General features: G+C 43.5%; 1 protein-coding gene across 4 annotated transcripts in view; it reads right to left on the reverse strand.

The window, feature by feature from the left end:
• Nucleotides 1-15,686, reverse strand: part of LOC116956641 (interferon-induced very large GTPase 1-like) — a 139,021-nt gene that overhangs the window by 22,710 nt on the left and 100,625 nt on the right. For all 4 annotated transcript variants that reach the window (XM_032978412.2, XM_032978413.2, XM_032978410.2 and 1 more), the window contains one exon: nucleotides 7,840-7,924. In XM_032978412.2, coding sequence (XP_032834303.1) covers nucleotides 7,840-7,924 — 85 coding nt within the window. The remainder of the gene's footprint in view (nucleotides 1-7,839; nucleotides 7,925-15,686) is intronic.

Raw genomic sequence — 15,686 nt, forward strand, 5'->3', positions numbered from 1 at the left:
GTATTCATGGAAAAATTTGAAACTGACGCCATCCAGACTGCCACTCTACGCCCGACCTTATGGAAGAGGTACGTTGATGACACCTTTGTCATCTGGCCACATGGCCAGCCTGCTCTAGACCAATTCCGCGACCACATCAATTCCATACACCCAGCCATCAGATTTACCATGGAGGTCGAAAAAGATGGCAAACTACCCTTTTTGGATGTCTTAATTAAAAGGCGACATGATAGTTCAATGAGCCACTCTGTCTACAGGAAAGCTACCCATACAGATGCTTACTTGAAACCGGATTCCCACCACCATCCATCCCAGAAGAACTCCCTCATCAAGACTCTATACCATAGAGCCCAATGCATTTCCGACCAGGAACACATTACCAGTGAACTCAAGCACGTACACCAGGCTCTCAGGGCTAATGGCTACTCCGACTACACAATCCGCAAAGCCATCACTCCAGTCATGAAGAAGGATCCTCTTGTGGAGCCACTCAAAACCATCACCTTACCCTACATTGCAGGGGTCACTAAAAAGATCTCCAAAATCCTGAATAAACACAAGATCCAGGTCCGATTCAACACAGTACATAAAATCCGTGATTTAGTTCCATCTGTTAAAGATGCTCTTCCAGACATACAGTACCCGGGCGTTTACAAACTAAAGTGCCTCTGTGGTAGTAGCTACATTGGAGAAACCAAAAGACATATCTCGGACCGCATCCGCGAACATAAAGCAGACTTGAAACACGGTAGGACAAACTCCTCTGCCGTGGCAGATCACTGTTACAATTCAGTGGGCTCACATGACATTGACTTCTCCAAGACGGAGGTTCTTTGCAAACCAACCGGCTACCATGAGAGATTCGTTCATGAGGCCATTCACATATACAAGCACAGAGACAATTTCAACCGAGAAGATGGATTCAGGCTTAGTAACCACTGGAAAGATGTTTTAAATCATTTCTGTTCTTAATTAATTGTATTTTTACGATGACCTTCAGACCGCAGCTCTTTCACCAGCATTGACTCCTAATACCTCTAACACCACGGTTAATGGTATAGTTTTACAACATGGAGTATACTAGGGCCTCGCAGCTGTCTCTCTCCCCCTCCTCTGTTCCGACCATGGACGAACTCGTCCGTTCTGAACGGGGCCCGTAGCTATCCGTGGTGCAGAAATTTGAGGGTAAGAATCCACCCATTTTTTCGCCATATAGCATTGTGATATATAACGACTTATTGTTGGTAGCTTAGCTGATTGGAGAATATAGAGTTTATTGATAACGTGAAGGTAATTTATATTTTAGTTTTTATTGGTTCACTATATAGTACTGTGAATAGCTCAGATGTGTAGTCATTTCTGTGACCAGTCACTAGCAAATCACTCAGTTATTTCAATGCTAAATTCGCCTAGTTATTTCAATGCTAAATTCTCCTGTTTGATTTGTACTAAGTGCCTCGGTGAATGTGTATGCTCTGACTTCAACGTAGCTATTTCTGTAGCAGTTACAAGCGCATCACTCAGCTATTTCAATGCTAAATTCTATGCTAATTCCATTGTCAAGGGGTGCCTCTGCGGATGTGTATGCCTTAACTTAGCTATTTCAATGCTAAATTCTATGCTAATTCCTTTTAACAATGGGTGCCTCTGCGGATGTGTATGCTTTAACTTTTAACATAGCTATTTCTGTGACCAGTCACAAGCTAATCATTCAGCCATTTCAATGCTAAATTATATGCTAATTCCTTTGTCAAGGCTCTTTGTTCCTCTCACACAGCTTAAAAGCCGTGATCTGAACGTGGCTCTCTCACTCCAGCGCTGTCCTACCAGACAGTCTCGCCCCTTCACCTGATGAAGGCCGCTTGTGTTGTGGCCGAAACGTCGTGAGAATATTATTGTGTTATTTTATTTTATCAATTTATTATTTTATTCTCATTCTACGTGACTTTACCGAAAGAACCAAAGAAGATGAATCATTGCAGTCACGAAAGCTTTAAATCGAAACATTATTCGATATATGATTAACATCCGATTACCTCACGTACCTAGATCGAGCTTACGCACCCCAAATTAGCACTGTTGGCTACTTACCATGCAAAAGAAGTTCATCTTTCGTACATACATTAACATTGATTGACAACCAGGAAACTTTACATGTACCATAACAGCAAACGGTACGGTTTCTTCTACAGAACATTTAATAAAAGATCTGCCAGATGATTATCTAAATACATCTTCGAAGTGTAATTGTGGGAAATAAACATTTGTTCTTGGCATGTACCTTATTTCAGCATATGACCTATAGAGCAGATATTGCAATAGGATGAATACTGTGGGAAAAAGAGCCATATTTACACGACTTTTGCGATCTTTTATTTTCCAGATTATCATCAAGTTTTCCTACAAGTCAAGACTGATGATGGTGCCCAGACAGACGAGCGAAGTGAAAATCAAGGCAGCATTAAGCCAACATCTTCGTGTGCAGAACGTACAAATTCGCAAAGGTAAATCTAAATAATTCCATCTCTACATCACATACACACTTGATTTTGTAAGGTACTCTTAATAAACAAGCATTGATATTAATTGCTACAATAATTTAAATCATACCTGTAGGGATTCACAGGTAAATCCTTTTTCTGTGGATTAGATTGAGATCATGAAATTGACACTCAACTGGTCTACGTAATCAATGTTTCATCAAATCCACCCTAGATGGGAATGGTTGAACTGATTCTGATCAATTGGCATCACATGTAAACGATTGCTAATGAATGTATCTTTTGGCAATGAGACAAAACCATTTGGGCTAAAATTCCACCCAAATTTTAATTGAGACTTCAAATCCAAGTAAGTCTCGGAGTGCAAACCAGCAGAACTCAAATTTCCCTGGATTGACCAGCATTTAGTTTCGTGCAAACCACACTTGCACCACTCGAGTGCAAATGTAGAGGTTTTCCAGGCTCTTCATATCTAACTTTGTCTTTATAGTGGTGTATAATTGTGTATCATCAACATATTTATATAACTTGATATCATGCATCGGCGATCGGAGAGACGTATGTGGAAAATAGCAAAAGCCTTTGGATGGACCACTCGTACGCCAACTAGGCACTGCATTGGTGATGACTGTTTGTCACCCAGCTTGACGAACTGTGATTGACCAAAAATTTACGACTCAATCCACTCCCGTGGCATACCTGATAGTTCAAACCTTGACCATAGCTACCTGATGAGTATCTCACAGTCGATGGTATTGAAGGCAGCTGAGAGATCAAGGCCAACCAATGCTGTGGCGTACTGGTCATCCATGATCTTGTTAAGATCAGTAATGTTTTAGTAGAGCCGTCTCAGTGCTGTGTAATGTCCAGTATGCGGACTAAAAGTGGTTGAATAAGTCTATTGTAGCGACATGGGAAGTAACCGCTTTTTAGAGGTGAAGCAAGTGTGCAATTTCAAGGACTGTGGGGGTAGGGAAAGTGGAAGGCAGGGTTTGAAGTTTTTGCGACTGCAGGTATCCATACTCTTGGTTGTTTCGATAAAGTCACATAGGAATAGAATAAAATGAATTAAATCACGACGCTTCGGGCGGAACACAAGCGTCCGTTATCACGTGGACCAACCACAGCAAGAAACAATTGCTGTAGTTGTTTCTTGCTATGGTTCTCATTGTTTCTTGCTGTGGTTGTTATACCTGATGACGGACGCTTGTGTTGCGCCCGAAACGTCGTGATTTAATTAATTTAATTTTATACCTACGTGACTTTACCGAAAGAACCAAAGATTATAGGAAGGCAGGGCTGAGAGGGGCTGATTGTTGAGGTTGCTAAGGGTTAAGAAGTGTTGTTAGAGATTAATGACTCGGGCCAAAAATATATTTACGCAGGCTTGTTTGGCTACTTCTAAGGTGGCTTGACAGTGGGTGAGAAGGGTGTTCTAGGATGACCAGTTCTGAGGAGATGGGAAGAACTCCCACAGACATTCAGCTTTGCATTAAAAAAACGACTGTTACATTTGAGGTTGGCAGATATCCACGGCTGGGGGGGCTTAGCTGACGCGACCAAACTGCAGCCATAGCTGGCAGCTTGACACTCCAAGTGTATGATGTGTGAGTGAGTCAGCGTATGATGAGTGAGTGTGTGATTAGTGAATGGGTCAGTGGCTGTGTGAGTGAGTGTATGATAATATAAGTTGGTTGCATGTCAGCAAGTATGCTAAACATTTCGAACAGACACATTCACAAATGTCATTTTCATATATAACATAGATATAGTCAGCATGTACTACTGTAGTGAAAGCTGTGATCATAGCAGGAACCACCATAGTCAGCTTGCAATGTTGTAGTCATAGCAGGATACCACCACAGTCAGCATGCACTGCTGTAGTCATAGCAGGATACCACTATGGTCAGCATGCATGCTGTGGTCATAGCAGGATACCACCACGGTCAGTATGCAATGCTGTAGGCATAGCAGGATATCACCACAGTCAGTAGGCACTGCTGTAGTCATAGCAGGATACCACCACAGTCAGTATGTAATGCTGCAGTGATAGCAGGATACCACCACAGTCAGCATGCAATACTGTAGTGAAAGCAGGATACCACCACAGTCATCATGCACTGCTGTTGTTAAAGCAGGTATCACCAAAGTATGCACTGCTGTAATCATAGTAGGTACCACCACAGTCATGATTCACTGCTGTCATCATAGCAGGTACTACCACGGTCAGTATGCACTGCTGTAATCATAGCAAGTACCACCACAGTCACTATGCACTGCTGTAATCATAGCAGGTACCATCACAGTATGCACTGCTGTTATCATAGTAGGTACCACCACAGTCACTATGCACTGCTGTAATCATAGTAGGTACCACCACAGTCAGTATGCACTGCTGTAGTCATAGCAGGTACTAACATAGTCGGTATGCACTGCTGTCGTGAAAGCAGGTACCACCACAGTGGGTATGCGCTGCTGTAGTTAAAGCAAGTACCACCACAGTCGGTATGCACTGCTGTGGCGATAGCAGGAACGACCACAGTCGGTATGCACTGCTATAGTGATAGCAGGTACAACCACAGTATGCACTGCTGTAATCATAGCAGCTACCACCACAATATGCACTGCTGTAATCATAGCAGGTACCACCACAGCAGTATGCACTGCTGTAATAGCAGGTACCAGCACAGCAGTATGCACTGCTGTAATCATAGCAGGTACCACCACAGTCAGTATGCAATGCTGTAGTAATAGCAGGATACCATCACGGTCAGCATGCAATGCTGTAGTCATAGCAGGATACCACCATGGTCAGCATGCACTGCTGTAGTCATAGCAGGATACCAATATGGACAGCATGCATGCTGTGGTCATAGCAGGATACCACCACGGTCAGTATGAAATGCTGTAGGGATAGCAGGATACCACCACAGTCAGTAGGCACTGCTGTAGTCATAGCAGGATACCACCACGGTCAGTATGAAATGCAGTAGGGATAGCAGGATACCACCACAGTCAGTAGGCACTGCTGTAGTCATAGCAGGATACCACCACAGTCAGTATGCAATGCTGTAGTCATAGCAGGATACCACCACAGTCAGCATGCAATGCTGCAGTCATAGCAGGATACCACCACAGTCATCATGCACTGCTGTTGTTAAAGCAGGTATCACCAAAGTATGCACTGCTGTAATCATAGTAGGTACCACCACAGTCATGATGCACTGCTGTCATCATAGCAGGTACCACCACGGTCAGTATGCACTGCTGTAATCATAGAAGGTACCACCACAGTCACTATGCACTGCTGTAATCATAGCAGGTACCACCACAGTCAGTATGCACTGCTGTTATCATACTAGGTACCACCACAGTCACTATGCACTGCTGTAATAGCAGGTACCACCACAGCAGTATGCACTGCTGTAATCATAGCAGATATGACCACAGTCAGTATGCACTGCTGTAATCATAGCAGGTACCACCACAGCAGTCTCCACTGCTGTAATCATAGCAGGTACAGCCACAATCAGTATGCACTGGTCTAGGGAAAGCAGGTCCCACCAAAAGTAGGTATGCACTGCTGTAGTCAAAGCAGGTAACCACATTTTTTCGATTTAAAGCTTTCGTGACTGCAATGATTCATCTTCTTTGGTTCTTTCGGTAAAGTCACGTAGAATGAGAATAAAATAATAAATTGATCAAATAAAATAACATAACATATTATTGTGCTATGTTATTTTATTTTATCAATTTATTATTTTATTCTCATTCTACGTGACTTTACCGAAAGAACCAAAGAAGACAGGTAACCACAGTCAGTTTGCACTGCTGTAGTGAAAGCAGGAACCACCACAGTATGCACTGCTGTAATCATAGAAGGTCCCACCGCAGTCAGCATGCACTGCTGTAGTGAAAGCAGGAACCACCACAGTATGCACTGCTGTAATCATAGCAGGTCCCACCACAGTCAGCATGCACTGCTGTAACCATAGCAGGTTCCACCACAATCAGTATGCACTGCTGTAATCATAGCAGGTACCACCACAGTCAGTGTGCACTGCTGTAGTGATAGCAGGTACCACCACAGTATGCACTGCTGTAATCATAGCAGGTCCCACCACAACAATATGCACTGCTGTAATCATAACAGTTACCACCACATTCAGTGTGCACTGCTATAGTGATAGCAGGTAACACCACAGTCAGTCTGCACTGGTCTAAGGAAAGCAGGTCCCACCAAAAGTAGGTATGCACTGCTGTAATCATAGCAGGTACCACCAGTCAGTATGCACTGCTGTAATCATAGCACGTACCACCACAGTATGCACTGCTGTAATCATAGTAGGTACCACAAGTCAGTATGCACTGCTGTAATCATAGAAGGTACCACCACAATATGCACTGCTGTAATCATAGCAGGTACCACCACATCAGTTTCCACTGCTGCAATCATAACAGGTACCGCAACAATCAGTATGCACTGCTGTAATCATAGCAGGTACCACCACAGTCAGTGTACACTGCTGTAGTGATAGCAGTTACCACCACAGTCAGTATGCACTGGTCTAGGGAAAGCAGATCCCACCAAAAGTAGGTATGCACTGCTGTAGTCAAAGCAGGTAACCACAGTCAGTTTGTAGTTATATATACCTACGCGGGGGTAAAGATATTTTTTGAGCGGGGGGGGTCGACAATTTTCAGAAACTTTTTAGATCAATTACTTACCCCACACCTTCTATAACTTTTTGGACTTGTGCATGCCTCTTATAATTTTGTTGGTGGTGAAATGGACAAATGGCCCACCGGGCTTTCACAATACCTTAGTATCTGTGTATGTATATGTAAGGATTTTAAGAGTAGTTCTAAAATATTTTTTTGACCCGGGCAACGCTGGTTACTTACCGCTAGTTAGATATAAATATGCCAATGAAACTTGTCAAAAGGGTTGTTAGTATATATCGGTTATAAAAGTTAGGAAATGAAATATGACCTCTAAATTGAAGTACAGTTGTCACTCAAAATATGAAGAAATAGCCTGTATAGTCCAATATATAAGTGAAAGTTGTGAAAGATATGTGGATGTATATATAGTTTAAACAGATTATCAAATATTCAGCTCGACAACTGATGTTTACTGCCAATCTATTTTTTGTAATTATATATTACTTTATGTGTATAGCATTTGGAATTGCTTTCTATTCTACGCTAGAATTTTGATTGATTTAATTAACTACCCTTTCATAGAGTTTGTTTTAATTAAATTCGTAAGCGTTATTGAATGATGATAAACTCGTTACCATATCACTTGTCATGACAATTGTGCAGCATATATTACCTGGGTGGATTATTTGGTCCTGTTTCTACACATTTTGTATCATTGGACTTCTTGACTATGTATTGTTTGGATTCATTCCAGCCACCTGTGAACAATAAAAATTTTGCACATGAGATCCAGATATTTTATGTTTGTCTGACATCAAAGTGTAATAAATATATTGAATTAATTCCGGTTTACCCTTTGAACGCATTTAAAGCAGAAAATGTCAAATCACTTTCTTGACATATCTATAAATACACCAGCAAAATATTCCACATTACTTAAAATACTGTGTAATCATGCAATAATGACCATTATCATTAGTCGTGGTCAATACACCTTTGCCATCTCTCATCTACAACATTACTTCGATAATCTTCTCCAACTTCTACTTAATGCCTAAAACTGGTCCTCAACGCTAAAAAGAGAAACGTTATGTTATTCTCCTATGCACTTATTAAGCATGTTGACAACTTTCTGTATCTAGGCGTTATCTGGATTCAAACTCTCTTTCGAGACACATTGATCACGTGCCCGAGAAAATACAAACAAATATTGTATAATCCCTCTCGTCCACTCAATATAGTTAATGCCACCATCTTGCCCATATTTGATTGAATCATTAATAAATCTGAGATTATAATTTCTTTCACCATTATCATTTGCATCTTTGTTTCTTAAAACCAATTGTTTGGAAAATCATATTTCTACGTTGCTGTGAAAAACTTTGGCCAAAATGTCACCTTTTCTGACTCCTATTTTAAATGTGTATTGGTACTCTCTTCATCTAATCTTAGATTTCCTGTTCAGTTATTGTACGTTAATTGCATTATTTTTAAGTTCCTCATGGCAGTCAGCAAGCAAGATCCCATTTTTCCTACATTTTGACAGGAACGGTCAATCTGATGCAACCAAGATGCTCCTAGTTGATCCCTTTACATTAGCATTTAGCTCCTGGCCATATTTCCATACATGACGATGCATACACAGACACGAAGATACACACACAAGGACACACACAGACATGGAGTCACACAGAGACACACAGACATACATGAATACACTCGTGCAGTTGGGAAAATTATTTTCACAGATGTTGGCAGCGCCACTTGATGTCTTCCTTCTCGATAAGTATCACATTCCCATCCACTCGCTGTGTGGGAATTTGTTGTACCACGAAGATCGAGCAAGCTCCAAAGTGTGTGTGCCATGCAGTGAAAACGGTTGAGAACTAATCCAGTACACACCACCATCATTACTACCATGCACGTACGGGTGAGGTGACTTCAGTAGGAGCGTGTGATAGCTCTCTGTTCCACACATTTTACACATGACAGTTGTATTTTTTTCTAATAAATATAAGTTTAGTCATAACCTTCTACAACGATGTGTTTATTTTTCACTGTGTTTTTCGATGATCCACCACGATATCTTACAAGACCCACAAGTGGCTCACAAGAGGTATCAGAGTGGAAGATTGCCCTGGACGTGACCCACTCTGCTAATTGAGAAATCACAGCTAATGCAACCAACTCTGCGACTGAAGAAGAAACCTCATTCACCACCACCATCAAGATAGGGTACCTGCACATTACCATCGTGACTAAAGCCCCTACTTCGACAAGAATAATCTAGCACTCCAAAGTGAACCAAATTCAGTGCAATACCTTTTTTTGTGAATTTAACAGCCACCACTAGAGGGGCTATGAAGCGAATTATCTGATGACGAATACCTCACAAACTAGATGTCCACAGAAGATCTGCAAGTGGTCTTTGATCCCTGAACAGGCAATAACTTTTCGCTCTGCTTGCTGGAAAAGAGACTACAACCTGTCCATAATCACCACTTGCAAAGATTGAAGCAGAAGCATGGTTCACATATTCTTTGTATTCTTTGGATCCTTTGTTAAAGTCACGTAGATAGGTTCAAAGAAATAACAAAAAACTACGATATTTCGATCGCAAGACACGCGTTCGTCATCAGAAAGAGGGGTTAGCTTACAAAGGAAACAGTTTATAAAGGTTTGAAATGGGCATAGACCAAATGTCAGAGGCCAAGTAAAAATGTGGTGGGCAGCGACTGCGATGGTTTTGGGTTTTCCACCAATCAAAGGGCTGCCAAGTAAAAATTAGCATGTTAATGTAAGATTGTTGAGCGGCCTCCACGGCCAGCGCCCTGAGGTGGCTATGTTAATGCGAAAAATTACGTGTTAATGGGAGATCACAGAGCAGCAACCTCGAGCTCGGCGAGCGAGGTGGTTGTGTTAGTGTGAGAAATGTAACCTGTTAATGTAAAATCAGAGAACCGATCGTTGAGTGGCCTCCACAGCCAGCGCCCTAAGGTACAGTGAGGGAAAAAAGTATTTGATCCCCTGCTAATTTTGTACATTTGCCCACTGACAAAGAAATGATCAGTCTATAATTTTAATGGTAGGTTTATTTGAACAGTGAGAGACAGAATAACAACAACAAAAATCCAATAAAACGTATGTAAAAATGTTATAAATTGATTTTCATTTTAATGAGGGAAATAACTATTTGACCCCTCTGCAAACATGACTTATTACTTGGTGGCAAAACCCTTGTTGGCAATCACAGAGCTCAGACGTTTCTTGTAGTTGGCCACTAGGTTTGCACACATCTCAGGAGGGATTTTGTCCCACTCCTCTTTGCAGATCTTCTCCAAGTCATTAAAGTTTCGAGGCTGACGTTTGGCAACTCGAACCTTCAGCTCCCTCCCCAGATTTTCTATGGAATTAAGGTCTGGAGACTGGCTAGGCTACTCCAGGACCTTAATGTGCTTCTTCTTGAGCCCCTCCTTTGTTGCCTTGCCCGTGTGTTTGGGTCATTGTCATGCTGGAATACCCATCCACGACCCATTTTCAATGCCCTAGCTGAGGGAAGGAGGTTCTCACACAAAATTTGACGGTACATGGCCCCGTCCATCGTCCCTTTGATGCGGTGAAGTTGTCCTGTCCCCTTAGCAGAAAAACACCCTCAAAGTATAATGTTTCCACCTCCATGTTTAACGGTGGGGATGGTGTTCTTGGGATCATAGGCAGCATTCCTCCTCCTCCAAACACGGCGAGTTGAGTTGATGCCAAAGAGCTCCATTTTGGTCTCATCTGACCACAACACTTTCACCCAGTTGTCCTCTGAATCATTCAGATGTTCATTGGCAAACTTCAGACGGGCATGTATATGTGCTTTCTTGAGCAGGGAGACCTTGCGGGCGCTGCAGGATTTCAGTCCTTCACGGCGTAGTGTGTTACCAACTGTTTTCTTGGTGACTATGGTCCCAGCTGCCTTGAGATCATTGACAAGATCCTCCCGTATAGTTCTGGGCTGATTCCTCACCGTTCTCATGATCATTGCAACTCTACGAGGTGAGATCTTGCATGGAGCCCCAGGCCGAGGGAGATTGACAGTTCTTTTGTGTTTATTCCATTTGCGAATAATCGCACCAACTATTGTCACCTTCTCACCAAGCTGCTTGGCAATGGTCTTGTAGCCCATTCGAGCCTTGTGTAGGTCTACAATATTGTCCCTGACATCCGTGGAGAGCTCTTTGGTCTTGGCCATGGTGGAGAGTTTGGAATCTGAATGATTGATTGCTTCTGTGGACAGGTGCCTTTTATACAGGTAACAAGCTGAGATTAGGAGCACTCCCTTTAAGAGGCAAGTGCTTCTACGCAAGAGAACCACCGCAATGGTGGTGATGCCAGTGAGGTACAAAGCCTATCACATAGCAGAACCATCGTTACATCGAGGCTAAGGGAGCAGAGGTGGCCATGTTAGTGAGACCCCAGCCCGTTAATGCAGAGGCACCTAACAGGGCAATGTAACTCAGAGAGTCGGAGATAACAGCCAAACGGCAGGAAGAATGGAAGCACCACAGCAAGTTACGACTTTGCTTTGTTAATCACGTCCTTCCAATGGTTGCTCAGCGTATACCCATCTTCTCGGTTGAAATTGTGTCTGTGTTTATATATCTAGATAGCTTCATAGACAAATCTTTGATGGTAGCACGAAGGTTTGCAGAGTACCTTGGTCTCAGAAAAAACAATATCGTGCGAGCCCACTGCGTTATAACAATGATTAGCCACTGCAGAGGTATTGGGTTCTACTGCGTTTCAAATCTGCCTTGTGTTCGCGAACACGGTCCGAGACATTTAGTTTCCCCAATGTAACTGCTGCCGCAGACACAACTTAGTTTGTAGACACCAGGGTACTGCATGTCAGGAATGACATCCTTCACAGATGGGATCAAATCACGGATTTTGTGTACTGTATTGAATCGGACATGGATCTTGTGTTTGTTATAGATTTTGGAAATCTTTTTGGTAACACCTGCTATGTATGGCAAGGTGATGGTTTTGATTCAGTCCTGAGATGGTTGTTTCCCCATGGTTGGGGCTACAGTTTTGCGGATTGTGCGGTCTGAGTATCCATTCATCTTGAGGGCTTGGTGGACGTAGTCCAGTTCACTGGCTAGGTGGCACTGGTCGGAGATGCAGTGGGCCCTATGGTGTAGTGTTTTGATGAGGAAGTTCTTCTGGGCTGGATGGTGGTGGGAGTCAGGCTTTAGATAGGAATCCGTGTGGGTGGCTTTCCTGTAGACGGAATGTCCCAACGAGCCATCAGGCTTCTTCTCGATCAAAACAGCACACTATAATCAAAACTTAAGATCATACTTTGCAGCAGTCATCCGGAATGATACATTTGATTTCAGGCCATTCTGAACAGCAGTGGCAGCTAGGGGTGTACAACTCATCTAGAGCAGTTTTGAGTGAAGATTTCACAGGTAGTGATCCGATTTGCAGTTTATTGGCGATAGCATTCCAGACCCTGGGGGAATCAATAGAAAAGGCCCTTCCTCCAGTATTTGTACGGCAATAAGGAATGTGAATGTGAATAAGGAATCAACCAGTCTATGCATTACCTGTGTGTTAGCCGACTCTCTGTGTTGCATTGCATTACATTTCCAAAAAAATTGCTAAGTTTGTTTTCTCAAACGGCCTATTTCTCTCTCTAACATGTACCAGGCTCTCATCGGTCCATTCGCTCTTTCTCTCCCCCGGACGCTTCGGGGTGGATTTCCACACATCTGATTTGAAGCTGTCGTAACTGCAGGAATTACTCTTTGGTTCTTTCGGTGAAGTCACGTAGAAAGAAAATAAATAAATAGAATACGAAGATTTGATTGCAACACAAGCAACCATCATCAGGTAGAACTAAATTTCAGAGAGAGACAAAACACAGACACGGAGACACACAGACACACACAAGCAGAAAGAGACAACACAGAGACACACAGAGAGAGACACAACATAGACACACAGAGACCCAATGCCTCTGTGTCGAGGCCTTAAATAGAGAGAGAGGGGGGGGCAGATAGAGAGGTGGGTCTGCTCTAGCAGCTGCTGGAGCAGAGAAATTAGCATGTCAATGAAAGACTCAACAAAACTGGTACATTTGTTGTATATGCAGGTTATGAAAATTTGATGAAAATAAAAAAAAAACTATAAATGAAATCTGAAATTTGCATAATTTATCAGAAAGTATGTTAATTTGTGTAATTATGTGTATAATTTATGCTAATTTGAGATATAATCGGATTCATTTATGCGAGTGGTGTGGTTATGCTAATTCAAGTCGTTATGATAATTAGGCCCCGCCTCGTTGACGAGGGTCGGTTATCAATCGGGATAATACAATTAATCATATGCAGTTATGCAGGTGCTGTGATCATGTATGCCAGAGTCAACTCGGCTTTGCTGTTAACTTCGTATTATCGCTCAGTATTATACAATTATTCTCGCTTTAACATTTACTGAGTGTGTTAGTGTGTTATGTTATGTAAGGTCACCAAGTTCATATCTCAACGCAGAACCAGTTATTCTGCATTGATCAATTTTATTTTCTAACTAAACTTTTACTTTAGAAGATGCAACTCTCAATCTTGGAATTTCAGCACAGAATCAACACAGTATCCTCAACGACTGGGTTGTTTCACTTTGACAACAGCACCTGTTGTTAATTCTGCCGCGTGCTCAGTTGGTGAGAGAGAGTCGGTAAAACATCTAAACAAAACAAAAAAACCTTGATACTCTATCATGAAAGATTATACTGGAATCTGCACACACAGTACCGCGTTCATTCATAGATCCATAAGCAACCCTTATCACTTTGTTAGCACATTGGGTCATGGAACAGTTGAGTATTCTGTAGAGTATGCGAGTACGTGCGGCGATCAGTAACGAAAGGTACTTAAAGATTACATGACGATATTCATACGAAAAGGCGATCAAAACAGTTATTATTCCCAAAGGCACAAATATACGTTCATAAATTCATCAGCAAGATCGTAGAATTAAAGAGATGGCTTGGAGTAAGGTGTGCGGTGGGACGTGCTATCTCACGGGAGATTAATTAATTCGTGAACAAGATTGTATGATAAGGAAAGCGGTTTAACATAATTTCTCCCCGTGAGCGTAGCTCCGTGGCGAAGGTATCAAGAATTAATTCGTATTGATGAATCTATGGGTAATTTATGCGATTAGAAGTACAATCACAAAACGAAAAACAAAAAATTTAATACAAAAAAAACTTAGTTATCACTTGAGGGGCGGTGATGCCTTCATGGCCAGCTGATGGTTTATTAGTCTTAGTGTGTAGGTTCGTAGGATTTTTCTTTTGGTAAATTCTTGTGTGAGCAGACGACGTAAGCGTAGCGGGTTTGTGAAGGTGGGGGATGGGCATACGAACAAAGGCAGGTTCCCTCTCGCTCAGCGTGTATCAAGCCGCTGGGGAATGAGCTCGCCGGCACGCTGCTGGGGATGTGCTCGCCGGCACGCCGCTGGGGATGAGCTCGCCGGCACGCTGCTCCCTCCTGGTGCTGCTTGAACGCGCTCAGTGCTGGTTCGCTGATACTTTTGCTTATGAGTGGCTGGTCTGGCTCTTTCCCCTACTGGGTGATGAGCTGTGTCGTCCGCACTCTCTCTGGTTCGCTGACAGCAGGGTCTCTCCACTGCTGGATGACTCAAGTCAGCACATGCTTGGCCGCTGGTTTGCTGAAAGCAGGTTCTCTCCACTGCTGTATGTTATCGTTCGAGGCGCCGGCTTGGCTGCTCATGCTGGCAGATATGTGATGCCGCCGCCACGGAGCCGATCGGCGGGTGGCCCACCTGCGATCTCGCCGCCCCCGAGCAGCGAGGCCGACGCTGCTTCTACTTCACCACCCCCCCCACCGAAACACACATGCACGCATTCCCCCCACAATTAGAGCGCGTGGGGAGACACCCTGGCTGACAGGTTTTCACCCAGAAGCCCTCATAAAGGGATAATCTTCACGGTTTCCTGCGGCCAGGGAATTAGACGGTCTCCTCCGACGCTAACACACACTGGGGCGCCGTGACTTGAGTGGAAATGACATGTTCACGGCGGGGCTGCCCCGCCACCGCGGTTAGTACGCACCTCACGCACACGGGTCGGCAGGGCAGGTAGGGGGAGAGCGGAGCCACGAGCGGCGGGAAAGCAGGGTCGCCCTCTGGTTGGATGGCCGCTGAGCAGGTAAATTTAGATGCGGACGTCGCTGAAAGCAACGACCCGGGGATGCTGGAATACAGGTGGGCGTACCAATTGGTGAGGGATCCCAGCGAGCTGATTGGCCAGCGAGTCGGCACCAGGTAGCCCCTTTGATGTAGAAATAATAAAGCGGGTCAGGGCGAGGGCAAGAGCTCTCTTGCTGCTCGAGTCAACTCCCGGCCCGTCAACTCCCCAGTCCAGCCACTCGAACGTCCGTGAGACGTATCGACGTGCCGCGAGGACCAGCCGACAGTAGCGATGAACCGTGAGTAAGAGAG

Source organism: Petromyzon marinus, chromosome 66, assembly GCF_048934315.1.
Source record: "Petromyzon marinus isolate PM22_M1 ecotype Great Lakes invasive population chromosome 66, UKy_Petmar_22M1.pri1.0, whole genome shotgun sequence".
In the NCBI taxonomy this organism is placed as follows: Eukaryota; Metazoa; Chordata; class Hyperoartia; order Petromyzontiformes; family Petromyzontidae; genus Petromyzon; species Petromyzon marinus.